We start from the raw sequence: 23741 nt of genomic DNA on the forward strand, positions 1-23741 counted from the left end.
CCCCTGTCCCATTGCCACCGTGCTGTGCTGGCCAAGGTCATTGCTCGCGTTCCCGCTGTCCCTTCCTCTCCTGCTGGCCGTGGGGCCAAAGCTTCTGCTCTGAACGTGGCTCCTCACAGGCCCCTGGGCCAGCTGGTCTGGAGTGGAGGGGAGGGAGGGCGGGAGCCGGGCTCCTGGGGCCCCTCAGAAACCGCTTTGCGGCAGGTTCCGGTAGATCCGGGGCGAGGAAACTCAGAAGTTGAGGTCTGGCCCTGATGTCTGTGGGAAAGAGGAGCTGGTAAGAAGCAACAATTGCCAGCCTCTTTTCTTCTGTTTCTTTAGATTCACTCACTCCCACGACTATTTATCGAGATACAGGCACTGGGGAAACATTTATGAACAAGGAAAGTGTAGCGCCCCCCACACAGGGACTAAGGGGCTCTGGACCAGGAGTCTGAGTTCTCTGTAACTTCTAATCACTAATGTGCTGTTCACGGCCTTGCCGGTCGCCTCGCCCTAACTCCTTAACCGTGGCGTACCCCGAGGGGGACCCTGCTTACACTCTCCCTCCGTGTTCTCAACTGCTCTCCCGGTTTTCCATACTGTGGATTTGCTGATGGCTCTGGGGCTGAACCCCAGACTTCATGATCCAAAGGCTTTCTTGACGTGCTCATGTGGACGGCTGATAGACGCTCAAACCGCGCCCAAACGTCCCCCAGGCCCGTCGCTCTAGAAGTCTTCCCTGGCCCAGTGATGCCAGCTTTGTTCTTGCAGTCGCTCAGGCTCCAACCTTGGGGTGATCCAGAAAACTCTCTTTCTCTCACACCCCACATCCAAGCTGTCAGCAAGCAACACTGGCTCCATCTTCAAAATATGTTAAGAATCTGACCGCTTCTCACCAGCCCGTGCCCTTCCCTCCCTGGATTCTGGCAATGGCCTCTTACCTGGTCACTCTGCTTCCATCCTTGTTACTCTATGATCTTCCTCAACACAACAGCCAGAGGGACTCTTACAAAACACAAATCAGACGTGTTCCTTTTCTATTGAAGCCCTCCCGTGGCTCCCATCACTCTCTGGAAAGAAGCCAGAGTTCTCCACTGGCCACAAGGCCTCAGACAACGTGACCCCCTGCCACCTCTCTGGCCTCACCCTTCTTCAGTCTTCTCCAGGCACAACGGCCTCCTCAAACACCATGTATGCCTCTGCCTCAGGACCTTTGCACTGGCTGTTTCCTTTGTTTGGGATGCTCTTTCCACAATTATCCACCTCCTTCAAGACTTTGCTCACATGCCACCTCTTTAGTGCGTCCTCCCCCATCAGCATTTTGCAGCCGCTCCTCCCTGAACCCTCCGTCTCCTTTTCCTACTTGATTTCTCCATAGCACCCCACAATCTGACGTCCTCCATTCTTTACTTATCTAGGCAGTTTGTGTCTGTCTCCACCTTGCCGTGAGTCTTGTTCACAGCCGTATCTGCAGCACCTGACACAGTGCCTGACACGGGGAAAATACTCAACAAATATTGAAGAACAAAGGAACGGCTGTCTGACCCCTGGCCATCTCTGTTCCTCTCTGAGCTTCAGTTTCTCCATCTGTACTGCGGGAGCACTGGACTAGCCGATCTCTGAGGTTCTTCCCAGCTCCGGTCTGCCATACTCAGTGCAATGCGAAGTCTTCAGCCCAGACCTTGCCCCTGAACGCCAGATTTAAGAATCTACTCATTTGTTTTCTCCCAGCCCAGGAGACAGCACAGATGTCCCATGCTCTCTAACTTGGAGAAATGCCTGGGCAGGTTGGACTGTGGCCTTTGACCGCCCTCCAATTCTAGGCTTCTCTGACCCCAGTGCTTCATTAGGGCAGGACCACGACCTCTGTATCAGAGGTCAGCAACTTTCCTTAAACCCAGCTCTGCAATCACTTCAGGGATTTTCCGAATTTTCTTTCTGGCACGGAAGAGAGTGTAGGTGGAGGGAGGGCAAAAGGAAGGCGTGTCTGTGGCTCTCAATAAACTGGTGACAATTTACTAATTGCTGCCTTTTTAAAGGGGTGGCCCTCTCTGTGGGCTGTTTAGAAGATAAAACAATGCCGTTAGTCATAAAGCTTTTGTTGGTTCCTGGCTCACCGGGTCGCCTGCCCCGAGCATGTGCAGTCAGATTCGGGCAGAGGCTCCGTCTGCAGGACCGAGAGCGGCTGAGAGGCGTATGCATTGTGCTCAGCTTTGGGACAGGCCTTCGGGAGATGAAAGAGCTGGGCTCACCCACGTTCCTCCCTGTCCCTTATCTGTGACCTGGCAATACCCATGGGTATTAGCCTGGAGAATAAAAGTGTAAGCGGAAGCCCAATTAATGATATTAATCCTGCTTTATTGCTATTGAAAGTAGAGAGAGCACCCTGTGTGTCTGCTGTCGTGGTGTCTAATGAGTGGCAGCGTCTGTCCTGGTGTCTAACGTCTGGTGAAGGAAGAGAGAAGAGCAATCGCGATGTTTGAGCGTCTGCTCCATGCAGGCTCTGAGCCGGGTGAACAGAGCAGCCTCATGGTTTGCAGGTGAGGAGACACACGGAGCAAAGTTAAGTGACCGGCTCGAGGTGACCCTGTGGCACCCAGAGGACAGGAGCTCTCCCTACGTGCAGATAACACACAGGAGGAGTCCAGCCTCCAGCGCCAGCATCAGGCTCTGACATGCTCGTGCACCTGGGGGAAGCCTGTGTCCACCCGCCTCCCCGTTCATCCTCCTTCCCACTCTCCCTGCAACTCTCTTCTCAGCCCTGCTGCTCAGAGCCAGGACACAGCGCTGGGGAGCAGATAGAGAGGGCGTTCAACCGGGAGCCAACAGGTTCTGGAACGTCCAGCGATTTCCCTGCTCTCCTCCAGCCTCAGTTTCCCGAGCAGTGAGAAGGGGCTGGGCGAGGCGGCTGTGAAACTCGCCAGTCTGCGCTCTGAGTCCAGCGAGGCTCCCCGGGGACCTCAGGAGTCGGCCTTTCCTGCATAGCCGGCCGGAGAGGAGAAAACTGGGGACGTGGGTCCTTGAGCAGCTGGGGAGCTGGGTCGCCTTCTCAGCCTCTTTCACCGGTGCCACGGGTTTGCCATCAGCTTTGATTGGGTCTGGCTGGAAACAGCTGACCAGACGAAGGGGTGATTAGCCTGGACTGCTGCAGCTTCTAGACTGAGTTCTGGCCGGAGCTGGGAATGGTTTCTCCTTAACCTCGGCCCTTCCCGTCTGCTCCCGGCTCCCGGGAGCAGCAGACGGAACAACTAACTCTTCCTGGGCTTCTGGCTGATTCCGGGCTATTAAAGATAATAGACTATAAAGCCACAGATGGACGAGTTTCCCAGCTGACGTTTAGGGCATCGTAAACCACTCTGCAATGGAACGAGCCTTGGGCCAGGGCGGCCTTCCCTGCAGCCGCCAAGAGCCTGCATGTTAGCGCTTAATGCCAAGGAGCCGAGCCCCTGCCCCCATGCGGCCAGCCATGAGGCCAACGCAGCCCCCCACCTAGGCCTCGCACAGTGGGCTCAAGGGACCATCCTCGACCATGAACATTCACACGGATGGGCTCCGGGAGACCCAGCAGGGAGCCCTGAGCTCCTTGACTGCAGCAGGCTTCCCATCTCGTGGGGGGACACGTGCACACAGATAACCCCGTTCTGGACTCAGCTGCCTGGGCTTCCGTCCCAGCTCTTCCCTTCCTAGCTGCGGAACCTGGTCAAGTGATTGCCTCTCTCTGTGCCTCAGTTTCTCTGCAAAATGGAGGTAATAATAGCACCCACCTCAAAGGGCTGGCGAGGGAATGAAGCGAGTTGATATGTGTAGGTCGCCTAGAACTGTGACTGTTACACAGTAATTACCGTTATCATTGTTACCACCACCACCAGTGCTCTGACCCGTCTGATGCTGAGCGCGTTTCTGGAGAAAGACCAGAAAGTGCTGAGTGGGCGAGGGACTCGTTCTGCCTGCAGGGACGGAGTCAATCATGAAGAGAGGTCCACCTGAGTCGGACTTCAGAGGACGACCAGGACACCAACAGCTGAGGGTGTGGGGAGGGCGTCCCAGGTCGACAGCGTGGGTGACGCGGGGAAACACGAGAGGGTGGGACCGCAGACGGGGCTGGAGATGACTTCGCCGCCGCCGCCCGTTAAGGAACTTGAACTTTGTTCTGTGAGCGAGGAGGAAGCCTTTCCGAGTCTTCATCAGGGGAGCGGCAGTCAGCTTCGCGTTGTAAAGAGATCTTTCTGGCAGACGTGTAGTAGCTGTACGTGTGGGCTCCAGAGGCGCCGCCAGGTTCCAATCCTGGCTGCCGTGCTGAGCCGGCTCAGGGAGGCGAAGCAGCTGTAACAAATAGGGAAAAACACACCTATGGATCAGACAAGAGAAGCTCATTTCTGGATCACTGAAGTCCACGGAGGGTGTGTCTTCTTGGGGCCTCACCAGCCCCAGGGCCTCACGGTCTTCAGCATCAGCTGGTGGAAGGTAGAGAGACGATGGAGGAGACAGGCTGGCTGTTTTATAAATCCTGGACTAAACGTGGCACGTCCCCCTTCTGCACACCTTCCGTGGGGGAGAATCTGGTCGGACGGCCACACCTCCTGCAAAGGAGGCTGGGAAATTCACTGTAGCTACGTTCCTGACCATTCCTCCTGTTACTGTGGGGCAGCGCTGTGCACTGGAACTTTCTGCGATGACGGACATGTTCGAAATCTGTGCTACGGGCGTGGTAGCCACTAGCCACATGAGCGCTTGAGGTGTGGCTAGTGAGACCGAGAGCTGAACTGCTAATTTTGCTAACTTGTCATTAATGTAAAGAGCCACACGTGGCTAGTGGCCATGGCATTTTCTAAGTGGTGCAGCTAAAGAGGAAGGAGGGGGGGATTTTGGTGGACAGGGTGGTCTCTGCCACAGCTGTTTAATAACCGGGTGAGATCAGACAACTTATTGGACACCTCTGTCTCACTTCCCTCAACTGTAAAACGGGTGTAGAGTGGTGTCCACCTGCAAGGCTGTGAGGAGTAAGAGATCATTCGGGCCAAGCACTCAGCGCCTGCGCAGAATCAGAGCTCAGCCAAGGTTGCCTCATGGATGACCTGGTGGCGGGACTCCAGTTAGGAGCATGTGCCGCAGTCCGGGGGAAACTCCTGTCCAGCCTCACCACCAAATATGCCCTTTGCTTGACCAAACTACACCACTGGTTCTTCTCAGAACTCCACAGCACACGCCCTCTAAACCAAGCTCTGTCTGCTTGACCCACCATCCTTTCCTCTCTACCTGCTGACATCCCGCCCAGCCATCAAGACCTGGTTCAGATGCCACGTCCCCATGAAGCCCTCTCGTCCCCCCAGCTCCACAGCCTCCAAAGGCCCCGGTGCCCTGTGTGTCCTCCAGGACCTACCACATCGTGCCCAGGTCACTCAGCTGGTTGTCTTCTGCATCCGTCTAGACAGAGTGTTTCTTACCCACCTCTCCACGTTCCACTCTGCCCGGCAGAATGCTTTGTGTGTTCGGGGCAGCAACCAGCGTCCATTGCACCAAGCTGGATTCGTCTGGGGCAGAGAGTTCCAGAGACGTGTTCCTTAGACAGTCAGAGCGGGAGACTGCGTCTACACAGCACCAAACAAAGCAAAGCTTTCGCGATCACCCAGGTCCTTGAGTCTGTGTAGCAGTCTGGGTGGGAGAATTCAGGCTACCTCCTTGGCATGTAGTTTGCAGAATCTTTTTGACATTTGCACAATTTTTATTCTCCCACACGTCTCTACAGAAACTGCCTTTCAGTTTGCATGCCTCTTACCACGTGTCTTTTTCCGCTGTCTGTGAGGCTGTTCCTGGCAGAACTCCTGACCAGAAACCAGCAGGGAGGCCTGGAACCACTCAATCTGGCTGCCTAGACACGGGTCCAGAGAACTGTGTGAGGGCTCAGTGACGGTGAAGTCACAGGGGACCCGTCCCACATTCTCGGTGTCCCTGGGCAAGCCCGACGGTGCCCTCAGGACGGCCTTTTTGACATCCGTCTCAAAACCTTAAGGAAGTTCCTCCAAATACGCTAGGTCCCCTAAGAGTCCATTAGAGATTTTCATTAATCCACTTTTATTTATTCATCCGAGAGGAATTTGTCGAGCTACTGTGCCAATACTATTTTGGTGTTTAGAATATGAAACAGACAAAGTTCCTATTTTCAAGGAGTTTCATTCTAGTTGGGTGGGAAGAAAATTGACAAATGTGTGTCAGATGTCGGTATGTTCCACGAGGAAAATGAAAGAGGGGCATCTCATGATCTATGGCTACACAACAAACCAACCCCAAACTTCATGGTGTAACACAGCAATTGATGGTTTCCCATGAGTCTGTGGGCTGGCTGGCCTCTCCTGGGCTCTTGCCCTGGGCTCCCTCTCCAGGTCGCTGGAGGCTCATTGAGGGCGAGAGCCTCTCGCACATCCGGGGCCCTGGTGCTGGCTGGTCCTCTCTCCGCATGGCTCTCGTCACTTGGGAGCCTAGCCCGGCCTCCTTCCACGGTGGAGAGGGCAGTCCAAGACAAGGCAGAGGCTGTGAAGTGACTTAGGACTGGGTCACACCATGCCAATTTCACCTCGTTCTGTTGGTCAGTGCTGGTCACAAGGCCAGCCCAGTCTCCAGAGTTGGGAGGTAGAGGCCAGCTCTTGACAGAGAAGCTGCAAAGGACTTGCGGCCGTTTTCTTTTTCTCTAGCTTCGTTGGGATATAATTGATGTATCGTATAAGGTAAAGATGCAACATGTTGATTTGACAAAGTTACGAACTATAAAATGACTAGACTCACGGCCACTCTTAATCCCCCAGACAGGGTGGAGGAACGGTGAATGAGAGGCAGAGAGAGGCCTCTCTGATGAGGGGTCATTGGACGGAGGGCTGAATGAAGTGGGTAGTAGCCGTGCCAATATCTCAGCGTTCCAGGCGGATGGAATTGAGAGCAAAGCTCTGAGGCCAGACCAGCGTGAATCTCTGCATTTAAGACAATGATGCGACATTCAGGCTTTGAGGGAAGATGCTCTTATGTTACTTATGGGAAATCCAGTTGCCCTGGGGGACAGTAGAGAATCCTCGAGTGAGCTGAACCGAGTTAAACCGGGGACACTTGAATTGGAGACGCTGCGATGTGCGGGTGAACCGTTCATGCGATCTAAGACCAAGGAGAGTGTTCCTGCGCATCCCTGCTGCTTCCATCCTCCACTCTCCCAGCCCGATGTTCCCAGCGTCTTCTGTGCCCATGGTGGAACCCCAGAGAGGTGAACACTCTTCCTCCGTCCAGCTCCAGTGCCTCTGGTCCCTGGGAACCCACGTCCTCCCCTCAGCGGCTTGTGGGAACCTCTCTATGAGCCCATCGAGGTTTGCGAGTTGGAGGGAAAGGCGTCTGATTCACTCAAGAGAGCACAGAGTGGGCGGGGCATTTGTGCCGTAACTATTCCCCATCACCCGGATGGTCTGAGCGTCATCGGGTAATTACTGGAGAGGCAATTATGCGGCTGACTGGCTGCCAGACACTTGCCACGGCTCTTCTGGCCCCTGGCTCTACCTGGGACTATTAAGTGTAATGACGCTGTCACGCAGAGGAGCCTGTCATTATCCCCGTGTTAACACGGTGTTTACCCACAAAACCTGCCAGGTCACTGTAATTAAGGGCCTCTGTGTGGTCCCCTGCCCCAGCCTTGGACAGTCCTCTCGGGAAAGGTGTCAGGGCAGAGGTGGCTTCACAAGGCTGAGAAGACAGGCCAGGGTCATCCTAGGGGGCTCAAGAGGGACACCGTAACCAAGCCCCCCATTGCCAAAGCCTGGGGCATGCACTCCAGCCTCAGGAAGTGGAGGCCCCGGCACAGCCCCCTGCAAATCAGCCACCTGTCCAGAGGCGCTAACCCACTGGCCACTGAGTGAGGTGAAAGCCACCTTTAGAAATCCGAAAGTGGTGTCTCCTCTGCTCCCGCATGGGGAGGGCATCCCGTCTTGAGACGCAGAGCACACGCCTGGACGTCGGCGGCTCTGCCTCTCAGTTCCCAGCCACTCTCGCTGGCTTCCTGCTCTTCGGACGGGGCGCCCTGTCTTTCGGGCTCCTTTCTGGTTTATCTCACATGAAGGGTACAAACGCAGAAGACCCCTGAGGTGATGGAAGAGGGGAGGTTCTAATCACGAGCGGGTCAGGATTTTGCCCCTTTGCCCCGACCAGGCTGTGATGTGCATCCTTGCACGGCGTCTTCACACCCCAGAGCAGGCTTCTCTGTAGGACAATCTCCTGGCCTTGGAGTAACTGGGAATGAATCTTTGAATTTGAAAAGATATCGTTCAATTACCTCTGAAATGTTGTACATAAATTCCTACTCATAGTTGATTAGAATGCTTGTTTCCCCACATCCTTACCAACTTGGGTTGCTACCACTTTTTGAAATTCTCTCCATTGTTTTCTGATTGTACGTGTGATCTATGTTCATAGTAAAAAAAAAAAAAGGGAATGCAGAAAAGAGTAAGAGAAACTAGCAATTCGCTGTCATGCCACTGCCCAAAGATAAGAAGCCCTGTGCATTTTTATAGGAGACGACAACAGGGGCCACGACAGGCAAGGAGTCACCTGTGGGACCATCCCTAGTGCTCCCCGAGCGCTGGGGACAATGCGTCACCCTGTTGCTGCCCCATTCTCCCGTCAGCCCCTCCCCAGCCGCTCATGTCTCCAAAGGCTGAGATGTTTCCTGAGCCAGCAGGGACTCCTTCCGAGGGAGTGAGTTCCAATGGCCACATCCTAAGTGTCCCCTCAAAACAGTTCTGCTGCCAGAAGGCTCCAAGCCTCAAGGCTGCTGGAGGAGGAACGGGATGTGAGCATCCCAAATATGTTTCCAGGCATTGGCAGCTCAATCTGGAGACTGGAAACATCTCTCTGGCCAACCCCGGAGCCAAGTTTCCATTTCTCAGGGACCCCGACATGCCCCGTTCGGCTGCCACTAATGACTGCTCTGCCTTCCGTTCCAGAGACCTGAATTACAACGAGCTGAGGGAGTTCCCCATCGCCATCCGGACCCTGGGCAGACTGCAGGAACTGTGAGCTCCTCTGTTGGTTTCTCTGGCGTCCTCTTCTCCCAGGGCAGGGATGGAAGCCAGGCCTGGGCCTCCCGTGCACCCTCACCTCCTGTGGTCCTTGTGAAAACTGTCGCTGCCCCTCCAGCCCCCAGGGCAGGTCTGAGTGGTCACAGGCCTCACTAGCTTGGCTCTGGGCATCTCTGAGGGGTGTGTCAGGAGCAGAAATGGCCCTGAGCACTTCCAGCCTGGGAGACACGTGGCACCAGCCGCCTCCTGTTAGGCCGGGCCTGGCACCGCCCCTGCCTTGGTTGGGTGCATCCGGAGATGAGTGAGAAGAGGAACTGGGGATGGTTTCTGGGGTCACTCCTCAGCACCTTGTCCCCTTGGGGGAGACGAGAAGCTGGCTTTGGTTCCCCAAGCCACCACTTACTATTATTCTATTTTAGCATTCACTGAGTACCTGCTATGCCGAGCCATCCCCAGGGATCCTTCAGGCCCATTGAGGACACAGTGACGTGTGTAATGCAGGGAACAGGACCAGGCAGTTAGGCTCGTATATAATTCTGACCCTAAACTGTGACGTCTTAGTTGAAATGATTGTAGGAGTCCAGAGTGACATCGAAAGAGTGTTGTGGGCTAAGGCGTCTTGAGATGGGCCTAGAAGGAGGATGGAGGACCGTGTAGGAAAAGATCTAGACGGAAAAGCCGAATGGGCAGAGGGCCGACCCCAGGAGGGGAGCATGCCGACGGGGGAGGATCCCGGGCAACAGCGAGAGACATACTGACGCTGGAGCAGAGCCGGCTGAGGAACCACAGTTGATGGTCAGAGCCCCAGATGCTGAGACAGCACAGCATCTCCACTCCAACTACCCCTCCCCGCCTCCACCCCGCCCGGAGGTCTGAAGGGGCGAAGGCCGATGCACATAGCAATAGGCAGCAGCCGCACCAGCCAGAGGGAAGGGTCCGCATGAGGCGCGCCAGACAGTCACCAAGGCCTGACTTTTCCTTTGAGCTGGGACGTGAGGAAAGGACGAGATTTGGTCAATCGAGAGGGAACAGGGTGTGCCAAGGTGTGAGGAGAGGGGACAAGAACGCATTAGAGGAGAGAGCCAAGACCGAGGTTAACAGAAGCAAGAAGGGCCTGTGTGGAAGTGTCTGTCCGTCCGTCTCTGTCTCTCTACGTCTCTGAGAGAAGCTGCCTCAGTCTTAAGAACTTCTGAATCCCTGGGGGCTGAGCGCAGCACTGGACACAGAGGCGGTGTTCCAAAGCAAGCAGGGGATGAACGGGTGAACGAACAGGCCTGGGTGGGAGGCACGGGCCGGTGGTGACCCTGTGAGAGAGGGCTTGGAGGTGGAGGTCACGCAGGGAGGGCAGGACAAAGAGAGAGGGGACAGAGCCAGGAGGATGCAGGGAAAACCCAGAAATCTCCCGTGAAAAGGAGGAAAGGGGCCTGCTCAGCATGGATCATGTACTTTTCAGTCTAACTTTTATTTCCAGATATGCTCCCCAGCTAACCAAACCCATGGTTCCCGGCTTCCAGAGGCCCAGACCCTCCACCGGGCACCTCGTTCCTCAGTCCCCATAATGCCGTCCACAGTCACTCAACATCCCGCTCGGCATTGTATCCCTCTCGCTGCCACTGCACTTCTGTGTCCTTCAGTTTCAGGGCCTCGGGGCCACGCCAGCCACCACTTGGGGAGTGTCCCTCACCCCCAGAGCCCCTAGAAGTTCTGTTCTTTCCGTGTCCTCCTCCTCCTCCCACCCACCCTCAGCTTCCTCCTTGGGGACCCTCCAGGGTCAGGGAGAAGGATGGTGAGTTCCCGAGCAAAGGAGAAAAGTCACAGGCAGGGTTTGACCCTGGACTGTTTGACCCAGGCTGAAGTCCTCTGGTCTCACGGCCTTGTGGTCGGCTGTCCGAGAGCTCCGTACACTCAGGTCCCTCCCTCTACTCCCTCCTCCCCGAGTCCTCGCTGACCCCGGGCTGTCTTCCAGGGGCTTCCACAACAACAACATCAAGGCCATCCCGGAAAGGGCCTTCGTGGGGAACCCTCTGCTGCAGACCATGTGAGTCCTGGCTCCTCCGTGTCCTGGTGCTGAGCGGCGTCTGGGGGACGAGGACAGGGTTGGGCGCAGGAGCATGGGGAGGGGGCTGCTCTCCTGGTCTCCATGGTCCCGGCTGAAAGGGCCGAGGAACTGAACTTCGCGTCTTCTTGCAGACACTTCTACGATAACCCCATCCAGTTTGTGGGAAGGTCAGCGTTCCAGTACCTGCCGAAGCTGCACACGCTGTAAGTCGGCTTCGGAAGGCCGACGTGGCCTGGACCTCTCCCTCCCTCACTGCTCCTCCGCCCCCGCCCCCGTCTGCAGACCCCCACCCGCAAGGCTCAGCCCCCACTGGAGGGTGTGGTCTTCAGGGCTGCAGCCCCCGCTGGGCTCAGGCCTGTTTGCAGACCGGTCCACTCTCCACGGCCGCCTCCCCCTCCCTGTGGCTTCTTCTCCATCTCAGATGGGAGGAGGGCCCTCTCCACAGTCGGGGAGTTCCATCCAGGCTCTTTAGTCCTGCTCAAGGCCGCTGCTCCTTAAGGCCTGGCTGAGGTCTGGCTCTCCCGTGGCCTTGGAGCGTGGGTCCCGGGGCCTTTGCTGGACCACCTTTAGCCCGAAGACATTCCTTCATCTTCTCCCTGCCATTCTTTTAGTTCCCAGCCTGAGCCCCACTCCTTCAAAAAAGCTTCCTGGGGTTACTCTCGGCGTAGGGCATCACGGTGACAGAACCAGCATCTCCAGGCACGCACTTGGTGTGCACCTCCCTTACCGCACTCTGTCTTCACCCCGTGCCTGTGAGGCTGTGTTGTTAAGACGCTTTATAGACAGATTCTGAGGTTCTCAGGTCCTGACTGGGCTTGAACCCAGGACCCTTGACTCCAGCTCCTGGGCTCCTTTCTAGACCCCACACCACCCCCTTGGATCCACAACATCCGTGTCCTCGTGCTCCTGTTGTGCGCAGGCCCCGTGTGGTCCATGTCCTCGCCGAGATGGGGGTGGCATGGAGGGGGAGCCCTCGGTCTGAAGCAGCATGAAAGGACCAGTGAGAGGTTCTGATAAAGCCCTAGGAGATGACAACTTAGCGAGGCCCTGCGTCAGCTCTAATAAGCAAAGCCCAGAGCCAGGGACCTTACAGAAACGCCCAAGCTGTTGCCTTAAACAGAGGCCATCACCATGGTCCTTCCTGTGCTGGTTTGCTCAGTGGGGCCTGAGCTCAAGACAGCTGGCTCTGTCTGGGGACAGTGGGCTGAGCCACGTAGGAAAAGGGCCGCGTGGATCGTGCTAAGCACAGTGCAGCCTCGGGCAGGGCCTGCAACCTAGGACGTTTGGAGGGAGGTTGCGGGGAGGATGACATTTCCCCGAGAAGGGGAGTCTCTGAAAGGGAGATCTTGAGGATTAGAGCCGGATGGTGAGACGCTCCACCCAACCCTTCAGAGCTTGTTGCCTCTGTTTCCAGATCCCTGAACGGCGCCACGGACATCCAGGAGTTCCCAGACCTCAAAGGCACCACCAGCCTGGAGATCCTGTGAGTGGCCGCTCCAGCCTCCCCCTCCTCCGGCCCCAGCTTCGCCCCCAGGAGCTATTCTGCCTAAGGCCGTCCAGGTTCTTTGCCTGCCCCTTATCTGGCCTGCCTCTGCTGCTGGCTCCAGCCTGGCTCGGCCCCAGGCCATGGCCATCTCCTGATGTGACACTGCTGCCGCAAGGCCAGGGGTGGCAGGTGGTCAGGATGAGGAAGCTGGGCTTCCCCCATTCACTCTGCTCTGACGTCAGGGTTCCTGACCCTGGCCCCAGACCCGTGACGGGGAGGAGGGTTGTGAAAACCCATTTCCTTCTCCTGCCTGAAGCTTGACCCCAGCAAGGACCTTCTCATATTCCCATTATTGTAGCCTGTAGAGGGGAGCGGGTGCCAGAGTACAGTAGGCCCTCGGTGCACTTAAGAGAATGAATGGGGCCACCAAGCAGACACCAGAGTGATGTCAGGAAGTCAGCTGTCCTGCCCCACGTCACACAGCTCGCTCGTGGCCGGGTCGGGCACACTCCTCTGTGCCTTTCTGTCTCCCCCAGATTCCCTGGCATCTGGAAAATTTCCCGTGAGGGAAGTCAAAGTTCCCCAAGGATGGCCTTGGCTGGAGTCTTTCCTGGACACTCCGTCCCTAAGCCAAGCCCACTCTCCAGCCTGCCCGCACAGCCCTCCCCGCCCCGGGCCTTCCCTCTTTCCCACCTCTTCTCCTCCCCAAGGCGCAGGGAGCAAACTCTGTGCTTGGTTCTCATGACTCCACGGGGGTGTTTTTCTGTAGACTCCTTGCCCATGGCTATCCTTCCTCTCTAAGGAGAGCAGAGAAGATTCTAGTCCCTGTCCTATAGACCCCGTGTTTCTGGAGATCATTACGAGACGCTGGATGGGGACGTGGCGGGTCGGGTGGGGCTGGGCGTGCAGGCACCGTCTGCCCATCAGAGCCCCTGGGCTGTGTCCCTCTCTGTCCGCTGCCCCCCCAGCCTCCTCCAGTCCCAGGGGAGCTCCATGCTCAGGTGCCAGGGCTGCTTTCTCTCTCCACAGCCCCACCCCCACCCTGTGCCTCCCACCTCTTCTCCTCCCACGTCAGCATCAGCCCCAGAGCTGAAGACAGGAGGCCGGGGATGGTAGGGCCCTGGGCCTGGTGCCAGCACTGTCTCTGTTCTCCCTGCAGGACCCTGACCCGCGCGGGCATCCGGCTGCTCCCACCGGGGATGTGCCAACAGCTGCCCAGGCTCCGAGTCCTGTGAGTGGCTCATGAGCATTCTCCAGTCTCGGCCCTGTGCCCTCACTGCCGTGGACTGGGAAAGGGCCCTCCTGCTCTGTCCCACTGGGTCACCTGTCTCCTGCAGAGAGGGACAACGTGAGCTGCTGCTGAGAACCTGTCCGGGCCGTCCCCTCTGGTTCAGGGCAAAGAGACAGTGGTCTCTGGGGTCAGACCTGGGTTTGAGGCCCAGATCTGCCACCTACTTTGTTGTTAGTGCTGTCGGGTCTATTCTGACTCCTCGCCGCCTGTTGTCCAGCAGAGCCGAGCCCTGCCCAGTCTTTCCGCGCCATCCTCTCCCCTTCTACAGCTCTATCAGACAACGCTCCGCTGCCATTCACAGGGTTTTCATGGCCAAGTTTTTCAGAAGTGGATGGCCGGGTCCTTCTTCCTAGTCTGTCTTAGTCTGGACGCTGCGCTGAAGCCTGTCCATCATGGGTGACGCGGCTGGTATCTGAAATCCCGGTGGCAGAGCTTTCAGCATCACAGCCACACGCAGCCGCCACAGTGTGACAATGACAGACGGGCAGTGTAGTTCCCTGACCCAGGAAATGAACCCGGGCCACAGGGGTGACAGCAAAGTATCTTAACCACTAGACCCCCCAGGCTGGCTCTTACTGCCGTGCGAGTTTGGACTCACTCTTTAACGTCTCGAGCTTCAGGGTCCTCGTCTGCAGAATGAGGACAAATCTGTGAGGTGAGGAGATGTTTGTCGAGCAGCCGGCGCACGGTGCTCACACCCAGTAGGCATGCAGTTGGGGGCCTGTTGCTCTGTTTGCACGGGACAGAGCCGCGGGATATCCCAGCAGCCTGTGAGGTCGAGGGGAGTTATCCTCACTCCCCTGACTCCAGCTGGGCTCTGAGGGTCCTCCCCACAGACCGTCCCCACACTCGAGATGGGGAGACGACACCCCAGGTGGAAAAGCGCTAGACTGCGTGTCCGGAGGCCCGAGCTCCAGACCCAGCCCTGCCACTGCCTGGCAGTGTGTCCTTCAGTGAGGCCTGTCCCCCTCTGTGCCTCTTTCCCCGTTGTTGAGCGGTGCGCGCTGCTCCATCCACCAGCACCACTGGACCGTTCACTTCTGTCCTCATCTCCACGCCCCTCACCTCCGGTTCCTTCCCCCAGGACCCTCCCGGGGTCCCTCAGGCCTTCATCTGCACGGGGCAACCCTACAGGGGAGATGCCAGCTCGGCCCCTCCAGGCCCTGCGGTGAGGGTGGGACTCACCAGCGGGAGGAAGACAAGTCTGACGGAGCAAGCGGGTGCCCTGGTGTGAGGCCTGTCACAGCCGTGTCCCTGCAGGGTCTTCCCAGCCCCCGGCCAGGGCCACTTCTCCTGGCCCCCAGCCCTGGTCTTTCTCTCTCCCCAGGGAATTGTCTCATAATCAAATCGAGGAGCTGCCCAGCCTGCACAGGTGTCAGAAGCTGGAGGAAATGTGAGTCTGGGGTAGGGAAGAGGGGACGGCGTGCCAGCCAGACTCCGGGCAGGTGTGGGGGAGTCAGCAAACACACTCCAACCGTTCTCCCTTCTCTGGGCTCATCGAACCCAGAGCTTAGGGTGGGGAGCGCGGCAGAGGCCTGGACGAGGCCCCTGGGACTCACGGAGGATGGGCCCAGGAGCCCGTGCCCAAAAGGAATCTCAAGGTGGCTCTTTGGGGGTCAACGGCAACACAGAAGTGCAATAGTGATTACAGCCAGCCAAGGGTCAGGGCCACAGCAGAGGGACAGGACCACAGTGGGCCCTGGTGGGCTGGCCCAGGGGCCATCAAAGGAACGAGGGGCCCTGCATTTTGGAGCATGAGCCCTCATTTTCCCCACCCCGTAAACACACATTCATGTATATGCGTGCACACGCACACCCATACACAGAAGACAAAACCTGGAATTCGAATTTGACAAGGAAAAAAACACTCAAAAGATTCTCTAAGCTGTCTCCACCCAGCTTCCGTTTTCTCGAGCCAGCAGGACCCCCACGTCTGCCCCGTGTCCCTAGGCAGGGAAATGCCTTCTGGGGCCACAGCAGAGTAGGGGTGTGGGGGTCTCCCCTATCTGTCCAGATGCCAAAAGAAGGAGGGCTTTCAATGTTGCTGAGGCCCAGGGTCCATCTCCCATTCGGACAACCAGTCCACTGGGCTCTGCTTCCAGGCATAGACCCGTCCCGGGGGCCATCTGAGGGCTGGGCGGTGCTCTCTGCTGGACTAAGGTCTGGAGGACCCGCGGGCGAGCTGGGCTGGGCTGGGCTGGGAGCCAGGCCCGGTGGGAACCCTGGAAACTGACTCCCTTTGGGGCCACAGGGATGGTTTCGTGGCTTTGTCTCCTGACCCACTTACCCAAGGCAACCGGATCCCCTTGTGCTCCCTTTAATTCCGGTGACTTCTGTGGGCTGGGCCCTTTCTTCTCACGCCAGGAGAAGCGGGGGGCTCTCTTTTCTTCCTCCCAGGGCGCGGGGGCTGTGGAGCCGAGCCAGAGCCTAAGCCTATTGACTCATCCAGGCTCTCTCGCTGCAGCGGCCTCCAGCACAACCGCATCTGGGAAATTGGAGCCGACACCTTCAGCCAGCTGAGCTCCCTGCAGGCTCTGTGAGTACCCGCGCCCAGGGTGCCCTCCCAGCAGGCTCAGACCCACAGCACGTGGGTCAGTGACACACACAGCCTCCCTGCCCCAGCACACTCAGGAGGAGGGCTTTCCCCTTCCACGTGGCTTCTCAGCCCCTTCTCCAGCTGGTTCCCCAGGGTCCAGGAGGCTCTAAGCCACGCTGCCACATCTGTTTTTCTGGGGCCACAGCCGCATCGGGAGCCAGGCAGCTGGCACCTTCCACAAAGGGCTGAGGGTGGCGCTGCTGGGGCCGCTCAGATGGGGCGGGTGAATGATAGCCCAGGGTGGGACCTAGGAGTCCACCACTGCCCCCTCAGTCCACTGTCGCTGTCCCCTCCTGTCACACCCTCTCTGTTCATAGGGACCTGAGCTGGAACGCCATCCGGACTATCCACCCCGAGGCCTTCGTGACCCTCCGCTCCCTGGTCAAGCTGTAAGTGCCCACGTCGCTCTCCTCCTGGATGCTGGAGACCAGTCGGGACTGTGGTCTGGCCGGTGGGGGCAGGGCGGGGACGTGTGTGACTGTGTGCCCGCACGTCCCAGGGAGACGGGCTCCAGCCTCGTCAGTCTTCCTGACAGTCCGCTGACAGGCCGTGGGGCCTGAGGCACAGAGCCGCCTCCTGCGAGCTCCGGGACGTCATCTGGGGATGCTCGGACATTAAGGGCCGCTCAGCCCAACCCATGCCCAGCCTCTCCCCCAGCCTCCCCCTGCACCGGGAAAGAGGCTGTGCGCCCTGGCACTCCCTCACAACACGGATGGTGGCAGCAGACATGGGAGCCAGGGTCTCAGAGAGCTCGGCAGGGCCTGCATGAGCATTGCTGTGCAGTTGTGAGCCGCACACTGATGTGTCGGTCAACAATCGACTGCATACATGACTATGGTCCCCTAAGGTTAGTACCACACAGCCTAGGTGTGTAGTAGGCTGTGCCACTTAGGTTTGTGTGAGGACACTCTGTGATGTTCACACAACAACCAAATTGCCTAACGGTGCCTCTCACAGAACGTGTCTCCGTTGTTAAGTGACGCATGACTGTAGAGGGTGCCGATCTTAGAGGGTCCTCTAAGTTATGTAGGATGTAAGCAGGGAGCACAGAGCACTGGCTGCATGGTCATTATGTCGGGGCTGGAAGGGCCTCTGTCGGGGCTGCCACACACTGTGGTGCAGGTTGTTCACTGCACAAGGTCTCCCAGCCAAGGGAGAGCTGACGGCCAGCCACTTGCGTGTCCTAATAAGGGTGTGTCCACCCAGCCAGGGCCCTTTCTGATTAACACCAAGACCCCTTCTGAGCTAGCACCAGCCCCGGCCTCTGAGATGGTCCAGCCCCACCCCTCGCTTCACAGGAGAGCCCTCCAAGGCCCAGGGGAGGAGCTTGCTCACAGTAGAGGGCCAGAATGCGGCCTCCTGTGCCCTCACTGCCCTCTCCCCACTGCCCTCTCCAGTCTGCTGCTCTCTGGGCTCCGGGCCGAGCCTCACAGAATTCTCCCTCTCCTGCTTCTGTTTGCTCTCCTCCTGCCAGATAGGTAGGGGGTGTTTTCATCCCTTTGAGGGATGAGGACATCGACGCTCAGGCAGCTCTCTGAGTCCCCTGGTCACACAGGGAGCTGGCCACAGCCCCAGGCTTCCTGCTTGCCTGGCCAGGCTGTTTCCACGACGCACAGTCTGTGGTGTGTGTTTGGTTTGGAGCCCCAGCTTCCTCTAACGCGTCTCCGGTAGAGGACGGTGCACGCCCTCACCTCTGGCTGCTGAGCCGGCCGTGGGAGATGGAGAGGATGACCAAATCCCTGCGTGAGGCCAGATGGCGGCTCAGGCCTCTTGTATCATCAGAAAAGCAGGGGAATGGGGGCCAGCACGGACAAGCTGATGCCCTGGGGGGCGGACAGAGGCTCCGAATGGGGCTCAGGCCAGGCGCAGGAGTGGGGATGACGGCCCTGTTAGCTGACTTGGGGTGGCTCGGCATTGCCTTAGAACGTCCCTGATATGTAGCTGGCACTATTGGATGACTGTTTGATGATTGACTGACTGGCTGAGTTACGGACGGTGCCTCTGGCAGCCTGACCACCCCTCCCCTTCTCTCTGTGGTGGTTTCTCCTCTGTACCTCTCCTCTTGCTTCCATCCCAGGCACACTGGCCACACCCTCAGCATAGCCCCGCCCCCCCCAGCAGCCCAACTGACTGCCGGTAACCCTCACCATCCGCTGTCCTAGGGACCTGACCGACAACCAGCTGACCACTCTGCCCCTGGCCGGACTCGGGGGCCTGATGCATCTGAAGCTCAAGGGGAACCTGGCTCTGTCTCAGACCTTCTCCAAGGACAGTTTCCCGAAACTGAGGTGAGGGCCTGGCTTTCCCCACGCCTGGATAGGATGGCCCCAGGGCAGCGGGAGAGGCTGTGGAGGGACAGGGAGAAAGCCACAGGGCCTCAGCCCAAGAAAAGCCTGGTGGCCCAGCGGCTTAGGGTGTGGCCAAGACTGAGTGGGAAGGGTTCGTGCCCCACCCTCCATCTCCTTTGCAGCATTTCCCCCGTCCCAAGCACCAGCCCTCCTGTGGGGGCCTCTTCGTTCCCTGCCCCATTCTCTGCACCCGGATGCCCATCCTTGGGCAGCGTCTGGGCCCTGGACTCAGGGCAGCGCCCAGGGCACCAAGGAGGGGAGAGCAGACTGCACACCAGGGCCCGGTGCTAATGGCATCCAGGCCTCCTGATGATGCAGCCGTGGCTGTAGCCTGTGTGGCCTGAGCCTCACCTGCTGCAGACCAACGAGATGCCCGAGGCCTCTGCCCTCACCCTCAGAGGGCACGACTCTGGCTCTGCTGCGCCCAGGGCTGGGTCAGGGACCGGGTGTGGGTCTTGCTGGGGCAAGACTGAAGGATCGTCGGAGAACCCCGTCTCCTTTAATGTAAAAGAAGAGCTGCCGCCCGGGCGGGGAGCGGAGCCCCCGGAGCTGCATGGCCTGGGTCAGTTGCTCCCACCCTGAGCCTGCTGGGGGGCCTCCCTAATTGCGGACAGAAAGCGCGTCTCCCTGTCTCGGCTCTCCAGGTGAACGAGGAGAAGCCTGGCACATGCTCAGAGCCCTTCGGAGGCTGCAACACCCTCACAGAGAAAGCCCAGGAAGTTGCTTGCGTGGGAATCAGGGTGCTTCGGGGTCAGAGGGCAGGTGCTGAGTGCCCGGCCCCTGACCATTCCTAAGCCAGCCATCTCGCCCCCGCCCCCAGGATCCTGGAGGCACCCTACGCCTACCAATGCTGCGCCTATGGCATATGCACCAGCTTCTTCAAGGCCTCAGGGCAGTGGGAGGCTGAGGACGCTCACCTTGCAGACAAGGAGGCTCCGAAGAGGCCCCTGGGCCTCCTCGCTGGACAAGCCGAGAACCACTGTGAGTGACGGGGCCCCGGGCAGGGCGGGGGGTGCTATAAGGGGAAGTTGGGAGGAGGCTCAGGGACCCTGAGGGGACCTGGCAGGGCTGCAAAAGGAAACCTCGGGCAGGGACACTGGTGACCTGGAAGAAAACTGCCTCTGCTCGCCCCTTGTCACTCCAAGGCCACGCCCCAGAGGCTCATGGGGAGAGAGAATGACCATGACAATGACAGGGCTAATGCCTCCAGATTCGCAGAGCCCTTTCAGGTCGCATGTGCATGTCCCGCGACAGGCCACCCTTGCAGATTGAGTGTTTCTTCCCCACGGCCACCTCCTCACCACATGGGCCCTTCAACTGGAGAGCATTCTCAGAGAAGACATCCATTTTCTAATCAACCTGAGCCAAGTAGGATGGAATTAAATCGATGAAAGGAAACCTGCTTACAGAAAAGAACAAGTCCCCTCACTGGGACAGCGTAGGGACTCATTGCCATGGGAGCTGTCCTGCCCCTCCAGTCGGCCCCAGCACGCCACAGTGAGACGCCACAGGCCACTGGGGGCAGGAACGCCTCGCAGAGGAGGCCATCACAGCACGGCCGTCTTGGACCCCATTGGTTGCTTCTGGGGCAAAAAGGTTGGACACAGCCGCCCGAGGGGGTTCCAAGGGCTCGTCTCCTGGGCAGTGTCTCGGATGAAGGCTGCCCTCCCCCACCCCGCGTTACAGAACACACGCAGAATCAGGAGGTGGAGGAAAGGGCCCCTGAGTTTGGGGTTTCTTCTTCAACCTCTAACCCCCTCGCCACGGAGGACAACATATCCATGGAGGAACTCAACAGAACAATCCAGTCTAAACACGTAAAGAAAGCATCTCGTGATGGTGTAGACAGACCTGGGTTCTAAACCCGACCACACCATTCACAGCCTGGTAGCCTGGGGCAAGTGATATCACCTCGCTGAGCCTGGGTCCCCGCATCTGTAAAATGAGCATGACAGGACACATCTTTCTATCTCACGTTAGAGGATTCCATAGATGGCCAAGGATGTCCACTCAGACCACTCCAGCTGCGGCGGCTGAGAACCAGGTGCCCTCTGGTGCGTGTGTAAGAGGGTGTAGATGTAGACGCGGCTTAGGGAGGCCAACCGTTGTGCAGGCACTTGGGGGTCTCCGGATCCCCCGTCCTGGTTCACTAAAGCCCCTCCTGGGGAGGGCGTGAGGATGTGCGAGGAGGAGCCCGCAGCGAGGCTGCTCTGGGCCTGCAGACGGCCGTCCAGCGCCTGGTCCCGGATGTCTGCTGGACACTCCCTCAGGGGCTGGAAGGAGGAATGGAAACTTTCCTTCCTCCAGGTGAAACTTTCCACCAGGCTCAGGTCTGGGAGGACCGCAGGGCGTCGGCTCACGGGCTGCCTGCCGCCGGTAACAGGAGCTGGGGCAGGGCCCCCCACTTCCTGTGGGAGCTAATGAGCCCGGGGAAGGAAAGCCAGGAGCTGCCGTGGCAGCCAGATCCAATTTCCTCCCCGTTTGAAGAGTGGTTACTTAACACCCTGGCTGTGACTTTCCAGCCTCAGCCGGGTCCACGGGTTTCGCCCCTGTATTTCATTCATGCCTTTTGATTTCAAAGAATTGCTGAGCTCTGTTCTGGAGGGCAGGGCGGGCAGGCTATGAAAGGTGGAGAGGGAAGGAAATGCCAGGACTCTGGGCACGCCTCGGCCTCCTGCCGCCCAGATGGTGTCCGGGCCAGGGCAGCTCCCAGAGCCTTCCTGCCGCCTGGGAGAACTCCCAACTGGAAGTGCTCACTCTCTAAGTGGAGAAGAAGGATCCACACAGGAAACAACCACGTGAGCCAAAGATGGGGACCAGCCACGAGCGGTCCCCACTCCATCGCCAAACGACGGACGGAGGAAGAGCCACAGGGCGCTGTCTCTCAGACCTCAACAACGTGCAGGCGCAATTCTCTTGCACCCCTGAGGGCCTTGGACATCGTTCCCAGTCTGACTTCTCGAGAAACTAAATTCTTATTCTTAAAAAGTCTCTCTCTGATGAATTATTGCTGCAGAAGAGAGTTTTGTCTTTATAAGCTATAACATGTTTTAGATTGTCAGTTCAAAATTCTGATAGAATTACGGTCCCCCAGGATGTCCATAACGCCTCTGGAGTTTGCAGGCCCTGGTTTAAGAAACACTGCAGTAGAGAATAAGAAAAAAAAAAAAATCCCATTTGACCCAAACATGTTACAGAATTTCTTTAACAGTGGATTTACCATTCTAACCCTATGTCCTCAGACTAGCAGATTCGCAGAGCCCAGATTTAGAGTCGGGAGGATGGTTAAAGATGATCTCGTCCAGCCTCTGACTCATACAGAAGTGCTCTTTCTCACCTTAGGGACCTTCTGCTCCCGTATCCCAGTGACAAGCTATGCCCAGCTCACATATCTGTAGGGCTCCCTCAACACCCTCCCGCCCCCAAATCAGTCCCTCTGGGAAGAGCGATGGTTGAACGTCCGGGTTCTAGATGGACAAAACTGGGTTTGAATTCTGCCTTGTGGCTCGCCGGCTGTGACACCTGCAGCAAGCCACTCAACTCCCCGAGACTCAGTTTCCTCATCTGTCAAATGATGGCAAAGGGGCACCTGCCTCGTGCGGCCGCTGTGACGGCTGATGAGACTGTGGGGGTGGCTCAGAGGCGCAGTGCCTGGTGCGCAGGACGAGCCCGAGAAGCCTCAGCCCTCAAGGTAATACATCTGTTAGTCGGTGCAGTGCATGCTGTCTTGAGGGCCTGATCCTCGTTTGTCTCCACGGGCTCCTCGAGAGCAGGGCCATGTCTTGGTCACCCTCGAATTCCTCCACACATGCCCAACGCCCGGCATATGTCAGGCAGGCACTCTGCACACCTGGGCCTCCGTCCTACCCCTCTGTCGGACAATCTAATTGTGGGAATTGACTTGTGTTGGTAAGAACTCAACTTCTCCTTTTGAATCGTAATTTGCCTCCTTCCACACCCATCCGTTGGCGCTGGCTCTCCCCCGAGACAGCACAGCATGCAGGGTGCATGTGCCTCACGCCTGACAGCCCTTCAGCTCCCTGAGGCAGCCATCACATCCTCACCAACTCCCGCCAACCTCACTCGCTGGACTGTTTCTCACCCAGCAGCTTCCACTCACCCACTTCTGAACGCGCTGCAGCTCCCCGCTCTGTCTTAAGAAGACGCCCTCCTTAACGCACAGTGTTTACAACTGGACATGGGGTTACGGTGCGGACGGGCCAGTGTGGAGAACCGTGGGACTCCTGGCTCCCATTGTGAAGGCAGCCTGCGCCCTCCCTCTCAGCAGCGCCCTGGACTCAGGCTGCCTGAAGGGGATGCGGGAGCGCACTGAGTTGTAGGAAGAGCCAGGCTCGCGTGAAACGTTTGCCACGAAGAACCAATGAGGCAGGGGATCCACGTGTGGAAACAGCGAGCTGACTGAGGGTTTACTCTCGAGGGTAGAAATGGTGTGCAGGGCTGCTGGACTGACCCGGGCCAGCCGAGAGAGTCGGGATGGCTTCTCAAAGGGCAGCGTTTGGAGAAAGGTGGGGCTTGCTGGACACCAAGACCAGGACCCCCAGCCACTTTCTGGTCTCCCCTCTCAGATGACCTGGACCTGGATGAGCTCCAGCTGGAGATGGACACAAAGCCACAGCCCAGTGTCCAGTGCAGCCCCGTTCCAGGTGAGATGGGCACCTTGGGGCAGGGTGGGACTGGGGACAAGTGTTTATCAAGATGCCAGTTCAGCCTGGCACGTCTGTCACCATGCTTCAGGCACTTTCTCTGCCCGGGACCCAGCCTGCCGGGGAGGACAGCCTCTGCTGGTGACTCCTGAGGAAGGAGCTGGAATTCTCTCCCTGGAACGGCTGCTGGGGGCAGCAGTGGGAGAGGGTGTGGGGTGGGGAGTCCAAGTGACCTTCTCAAACCGGCCAGTTAGAGGTTATCTGTCTG

At 58.1% G+C, this 23741-nt stretch overlaps 1 protein-coding gene across 4 annotated transcripts in view; it reads left to right on the forward strand.

Moving 5' to 3' along the window:
• Window positions 1–23741, forward strand: part of LGR6 (leucine rich repeat containing G protein-coupled receptor 6) — a 110278-nt gene that overhangs the window by 79557 nt on the left and 6980 nt on the right. For all 4 annotated transcript variants that reach the window (XM_070602208.1, XM_070602207.1, XM_070602209.1 and 1 more), the window contains 11 exons: window positions 8955–9023; window positions 10996–11067; window positions 11220–11291; window positions 12503–12571; window positions 13734–13805; window positions 15193–15258; window positions 16330–16401; window positions 16779–16850; window positions 18624–18749; window positions 19630–19790; window positions 23396–23473. In XM_070602208.1, coding sequence (XP_070458309.1) covers window positions 8955–9023; window positions 10996–11067; window positions 11220–11291; window positions 12503–12571; window positions 13734–13805; window positions 15193–15258; window positions 16330–16401; window positions 16779–16850; window positions 18624–18749; window positions 19630–19790; window positions 23396–23473 — 929 coding nt within the window. The remainder of the gene's footprint in view (window positions 1–8954; window positions 9024–10995; window positions 11068–11219; window positions 11292–12502; window positions 12572–13733; window positions 13806–15192; window positions 15259–16329; window positions 16402–16778; window positions 16851–18623; window positions 18750–19629; window positions 19791–23395; window positions 23474–23741) is intronic.

The sequence above is a fragment of the Equus przewalskii genome, chromosome 31 (assembly GCF_037783145.1).
Source record: "Equus przewalskii isolate Varuska chromosome 31, EquPr2, whole genome shotgun sequence".
Lineage (NCBI taxonomy): Eukaryota > Metazoa > Chordata > Mammalia > Perissodactyla > Equidae > Equus > Equus przewalskii.